This window comes from Olea europaea, unplaced genomic scaffold (genome assembly GCF_002742605.1).
Source record: "Olea europaea var. sylvestris unplaced genomic scaffold, O_europaea_v1 scaffold2928, whole genome shotgun sequence".
Taxonomy (NCBI): domain Eukaryota; kingdom Viridiplantae; phylum Streptophyta; class Magnoliopsida; order Lamiales; family Oleaceae; genus Olea; species Olea europaea.
Genome location: NW_019247868.1, coordinates 1 through 6886, shown reverse-complemented (window position 1 = coordinate 6886; position 6886 = coordinate 1). Strand labels below are relative to the sequence as shown.

Here is a 6886-nt window from a genome sequence, read left to right as displayed (position 1 = left end):
AACATACAAGCATGCAAAAGATAATGGTTGGACAATCAAGCTTTTTACCTCTCAATTCGAAATTTTGATGTTTATTCCACTAACATGCTTCAAGTCGCAATACCAAACCAATATCTACTTTTCCAGTGCAACACCAATGTGTGTGTGAAGAATTAAGTAATCAACCATGACTGCAAAAGTTGTTTCGATTCCCGACCCTCTGTGGTCAAATATAGCCTTACATTTCTCATGTGATTCACACATTCCCAAACTTACACTTTTCACTCATTCCCAATGTGTAGGGGTGTCATAAAGACTCGACAGCTCGGGTGGCCTACGGCCCGACTCGTGGCTTGGAGCAACCGAGCCAGCCCGCAAGCCTTTAATTTAAAAAAAAGTGGGGGACATAAAAGGCAGCAATTCTGCCTTTCAAAACAATGAGAAAAAAAAAAAAAGAGCCAAGGCAGCCAGAAAGGAAAAAAAAAAAAAAAAAAAGAAGAGCTGGCCTGGCTCAGCTAAAAAGTCGGAGCCGAAAGCTTGGTCGAGCCGAAATTTTTTGGCCGAGCAAAAGCTCAACTCAGCTCGGGCTCTTCAAAAAGCTCGACCATTTTAACTTAACCGAGCTCGAGCTGAAAGAAAGGCGCTAAATAAGTAATAATGTATAAAATGGTGAACCAAGATGGATATGGGCTTGTCCTCAAAGGCGAGTCATTGGCCGAGCTGGGTTTTTGTCGTGCTGGTCACTTGTCGGCTCGTCTGAGTGTCAAGAGAAAAAAAAAGAATTTTTAGTTGAAAAAAAATATGTTAGCCACTCGTGGTTCGTAACACTTGATCTAGAAGTATAAAAATAATTTCGATTTCAAAGAGTCTCTCATCCTTCCTTTGTTTTATGGATGATTATTAGAACGAGTATCCAAGTCCGATCCTCCTTGTCTTTTAGATCGTAATCTTTTGTCCATTGCAGTAGTTTTGTAATCTTGAGATATTATGCGTCCCTCGCTTACGTTTTTTCTGCGACTGTAGGATCCAGCATTTATCAAACTTTGTGCTAGTCCTAACAAACATGACAATATAAGCATCGATTTACCAGACAAGAAAAGACTAGAGAGAGAGAGAGAGAATAGCCAAAATATGCAAGTATTCAATGGACCACTCATGGTAGAAAAGCGTAGGCTGAAAGAGGCAGTGAACGTGTCAGAAAGAAAGAGATGGGTCAAATCTAAGAGAGAAAATAGGGGCAAAAAGAATTAGCCAAATTTTGATACAGGAATACGATGTCACCCTCAATGAAAGGGTAGATTTAGAACAATTTTTAAATGAAATGATTTTACAGAAATAATGCTGAGCACGTGGATTTCATGTGAATAAAATAATGTAAAAAAAAAAAAAACCCACCCCCATCTGTTGTATATGTTCTGGAGGGATTCTATGAAACCCTTCCTCTGTACACTCAGCAGAGTTAAATTTAGAATAAATAATACTATCTAGTATCGATGATGTTGAATACCAATTTAGATATCGCCATGTTATACGTCCTAATAAACAAGTCATTAGTCATTATATCTAATTGAATCTATAATTTAATGCATTGGCGGATGTAGGGAGGATTGGACTCCCCAACCCAATTCACCTTTAAAAAAAATTAAGTAATTTTTTTTATGTGTAATTTTTTATTTTATTTTTTGCATATTAGCGCGTCTTAACATTTTTCCTAGACCTACCCTTGATTTAATGACACAAGTGCTGCTACTTAAATGACTAGCATTACTCTTTAGAATATACAAATAAAATGCAATACACGACGCAAATAGGCGCCTGTCACACAGGCCTATCATGGCCCCTGTCCAAGTAGCAACGCCCATGGTAACTTTATTTTTAATGTCTAAAAAGAATCAATGTACCTCTCAATAGTTCATTGTTGCAAAAATACTTTAAATTTTTGTTAAATCATTTAATTGTCAATATGGACCGATTGTGCACTGTAGAAAAAAGTTGAGGAATAAATTGACCTTTTTATAAATGTTGGAGTACAAATTTACTAGTAAAATAAATTGGCGACCAGTTATGCAATTTTCCATCCTTCAAAGAAACAAGGACAACGACACCACTAAAGCCAAATTATACTATCGTCAAACTGTTAATTGTGGGACTGATGGAGAGATAATGTTTTGATGACACGTGTCGGTGTGATTGAGCTTTAGGTCATGACAATGTTTTATAGGGTGGGGGTGCGTAGATAGGTGTCGTCAAGGCCACAAGTAAAATTTGGTTATTTGTACATAAAAAATTTAAATAATCGATTACTGAAAATGACAGAGAGTGAAAAGATTCAAGGTAAAAATTGACTATTTTATAAAATGACAAATGACAGTGTTATGTCGATATTATGTAATCACTTATGTAAATTTTGATATACATATAACAAGGCCCCACAAGCAATAATGGTATCGTTTATTGGCCTGTCCAATTGGAATTTAGGTATATTGTTCAATTTTTTATAATTTTCGATAATGTAATTATCGCCCGATCAATCAATAACCTAATTAAGGTATCAGATCAAAGGCTCATTAATCGAATCTTGAAGACATTGATTTAACCAATGGATCATTGTTATATTAAAATTTTTAACAACAATAAAAAAATATAAATATAAATATAAATAAAATATATTTTTTAAAAAATCGAGGTGAATTATAAGTCGCAATTTTCTTTACACAACGTTATGATGACTTCTTTCAATAATGCTAGTTTCAATTGTTTTTTTAATGATTTTTTTTTATAATTTTGGAATAATAAATAAATGTTATAAAGAGCCCATAGTTTAACAAAAATAAATTCTATCTTATTTCTCTCTAGAGTCTATGACCTCGTTCTGATTTTTCAGTCCAAAAAATCAATTTTTTTATTGTAATTTAACATGATTAGCAGTCATTTTTGACTTTTTCGTTCACAAATTGAGAGCCGCTACAAAGGTGTCAAAATTTTAAAGGTGAATGAAAGATAGCAAAGATGGAATGATAGATCTGAGCTTGTCACGTCCTATTAGAATTGAGTGACCGCAACGAGGCAATTAGATAACTTTAATCTAGTATGAATGATGTACGTCGGAAAGGACACTTTAGGCGATCCATTTATTTATTAATTATTATGAACACTGATTGCATATCTATGCAAGCTTGCTTTTCTTTTTTTCAAAAAGAACAATGCCCTGCGCACAGGGCACTGTTCTACAGGGGGTTTATAAATCCCTCATTGTAGCTGCAGGTCGGTCCCACCGACTTGCATTTAAAAAAATAAAATAAAAATTGTGCGGCCCTTCTGTCTGCCCTGGTCGACCTCTGTAAATTCCTCCCTATACGTGAAGCATCTCCCTTTCAAAAATTGGCTCTTTCTTTCCAAGATCAAATCTCATATCTTGTCCACCAACTCCATTTTTAATCCAAATGTTGATCGAATTCATTAAAATGTTTGAATTTTAATTAATTGAAGTTAGGTAATGGAATGAGAATTCTTAGTAGAAAAAATTGTCCTTGAAAATGCAAAAACATGTGGTTGAAACAATTTGTGCATGTATAAGAAGAGAAGAAAGCCAAAAAAATCGCTAAAAGAAAAGTTAGGACACAGACAGTATTGTGAAAGTGGGGGAAGAAAAATTAAAGCTTGAAAAGACAAGTCAAATGTCAAATCGAATGACTTCAAAATCATAAAAAAAACAGACAGTCGTGATATGTGCTGTCTTGTCAATCAATTTGTTAATATGGCCAAAATAATTATCCAGTTAAAACTTTTAGTATATTTTAGATTTTATAAGTTGAAAAGTCAGAGACATTTTATTATTATTATTATTATTTTTTGACATTTAGGTTATGTTAAGCACATCAAGTTAGTCCAGATATAACATTTAGAGGCGGTTTGGAAGTGATTTTGAGAATTGATTTTTTGACCATTAGAAAAAAAGTGGGGTTCACCTGTGAGAGAAGAAGTCAAATATGACGACTGAAATAGTGAAATAACGATAAAAAAATCAATTTTTTGGGGGAAAAAATCGAGCCCAAACAGGCCCTTCATATAAAATTATAATAAATTGTGAATCATATAAGGTATATTGTAGTTTGTAGATAGTGTTATTTGGTATTTCATTTTAACATAGGCTCATTTCCCTTGTACACGGGAATAATGTACATGGACTTTACAGGTGCTGTCAATTGTCGTTTTTTTTTTTAAATCTTTTTTTTTTTTTGTCATTGTCCAATAGAACAGCGCCTTACCCCTATACCTGTACACCAAGCAACTCTCTTTAAAAGAAAGGAAGTGCTACATACATGGACATAATTGTTTACATAATGATGTTCATAATTATATGTGGCACTGAATCTAACTATTAATTCAAATCTCACACTTTCACATCAATAATCGAATGATAGCCACATCATATTATGAAAAACATTATGTACAAGTAGACTTTTTCTTAATTAATTTGTCGCTGACAAAGATAGAGCAAATTAATGCTGTTTAGCATGAGGTCTAAACTGATTGTATTATGGATCTAAATTCAGTTTGAACTCTGCATTGTATTATGAGTGATAGTGTTAATAATATTTTTAAAGAAAATAATTTAATTATATCTATCCTAATTCTATTTTAATTTTATACAAGTTTTTGATGGGTTAATTGTGTGACAAACATAAAGTAAATTAATGTTGTTTAGCATAAGATCTAATGTTGTAACATAATGATTAACAAATGTCACGTCTTCCCCTCTCTCTATCTCTTTCTAAACATCAAACCCTACAGACAGCAAAGAAAGAATCTCCCAAGCAATAAGAGTTATCATCAAAGAGGAGTTGAACAAAAGACTGATTTGCGCTTAGCACTTCTCTCCACTTCTACAAACCCATTACACACACGAACTCATACAGAGTCTTATCTACAATGGCAGCTGATGAAAACTTAAGATCTCTCTCTCTGGACTGTCTCAATCTCCTAATCAACGGTCAAGCTTTCAGTGACGTAACCTTCAGTGTAGAGGGCCGTTTAGTCCATGCCCACAGGTGCATTCTAGCAGCCAGGAGTCTCTTCTTTAGGAAATTCTTTTGCACAGCGCCGCCATCATCCCCGCGAGGTTCCAACTCTCCGGCGATCATAACGGTGGATTCAGTGAGCTATGAAGCGTTTCTTTTGATGCTTCAGTTCTTGTACAGTGGTCAAGTTTCGGTTATACCTCACAAGCATGAGGCAAGGCCTAATTGTGGGGAGAGAGGCTGTTGGCATACACATTGTACCTCAGCCGTTGATCTTGCCCTTGATACACTTGCAGCCGCTAGATCTTTTGGGGTGGAGCAGCTTGCTTTACAAACTCAGGTTTTCTTGCTTTCATCTCCAAAGTTTTATCGACTTCTACAGTGTTTTTATTCCTAAATTTTGGGTTTTGGTTCTATGAGTATAAAATATAAGTGCCTGTTCGTTGCTTATTACTCGACCAGATCGAATAATAAAATGAACAAAATTTCAACCGTTTCCTTTCTTAATACAGTCTATTACAAGAATCTTCCCATGGACATGTCATAATTGGTCAAGTTCACATTTCACGACCTTGGATGGATTACAGGGATTCAAAGCATTCACGAGTATGGAGAAGAGGTGTAAAAATGAGACTCCTTAAGATTATTTAACCTAATCTATACACGTGCCTGTGCAAAAGGGACCTTGTTACATGTTTACGATAATGCTGACATGATACTATCATTTATCAGTTTAAAATTCAATCAATTTTTTCATTCAATCTTTTTCCTCCACCTAATTTTAGGTAATCACTTATGTACAAGCAGCAAAATCGATGCAAACAAGGTTAAAAGGCGGTAGATTTTAAGGAGTTTTTTTTTGCTAGTACAAAGACCTGGATTAACGGGTTTATTTGAGACCTCTCTGATTATTATTCTAGCAGTATTTTTCAACTTATCATTAAATAATGAAATCTAGTACTTTCTACATTGTTTAACTGGTTTTCTTCTGTTCATTTCCTGTGCAGAACCAGCCTTCCAGCATATTTTTAGCTTATGTAAAAGTGAAGTTTTTCTATCGTCCTTTTTACCATAATTTGTGTTTTCTAGATTGTGTCATCACTTGACAAGTTTTCATGTGACAAATTCATAGTTCTCGTCTTCAGTTTATTTGGTGTCAATTTCTCCCAAATTAGTTAGGGTTTGTTTGAGCCCTATTTTTGTCACCCCATTTCTGTTTAAAAAAAATACATTTTTGAATAATGTATTGATTGAAAATGTGTAGTTAAAAAATAAAAAAAATTTTAAGTTTACGTGTAATATTATTTTATTGAAAAATGTATGGTTGAAATATAGTCAAAATATTATTCAAGAATACATTTTTTTTTTTTCAAAAAATGTAGCTCAAATAGAGGCTTAACTTAGTTTCCTATGTTGGCTAAGATGGGGAAAAAGATTCCAACTATTCGTGGATCTAGAATGGCTGCTCCAATTAAAAGCGTTGAATCAAGTCAGTTAGAAGTTAAAAGTAATTAGGCTCCTGCTTGTTGCTCATTCTTTCCCCATTCAAATGAAAAATATGACCGTTATCTATCACATCAAGTCAACAAATTTGAATTTCTATCTTTTGTGTGGGACCATAAGGGTTAAATTTTTCATTTTCATTCTTCAAAAAATGAGAAACAAACATATCTTGTCTACACGTCTCCCACTCTAACGAGAAGGTGTAAATTATTTTTTATTAATGGACTAACAAGTAAATTTGTTTATACATAGGTGAGAGGAAAACTTGAAATCAAAATATTTTTGTTTTGTTGAATCATTATTTACCTGCAAATTTTCTGTAGTAAGCCTAGTTTGGTTCTATGAACCGACACGACCATCTATGCACAAAAACTTTCTATGTG

General features: G+C 33.9%; 1 protein-coding gene across 1 annotated transcript; it reads left to right on the top strand.

Annotated features, from left to right (window-relative positions):
- The first annotated feature begins 4715 nt into the window (after positions 1–4715).
- Positions 4716–6211, top strand: LOC111384487 (regulatory protein NPR5-like). Its single transcript, XM_023008762.1, has 2 exons — positions 4716–5340; positions 5513–6211. Exons 1-2 carry the CDS (start codon positions 4912–4914, stop codon positions 5639–5641), a joined length of 558 nt encoding a protein of 185 aa, XP_022864530.1. The 5' UTR covers positions 4716–4911; the 3' UTR covers positions 5642–6211.
- The last annotated feature ends 675 nt before the right edge of the window (positions 6212–6886 follow it).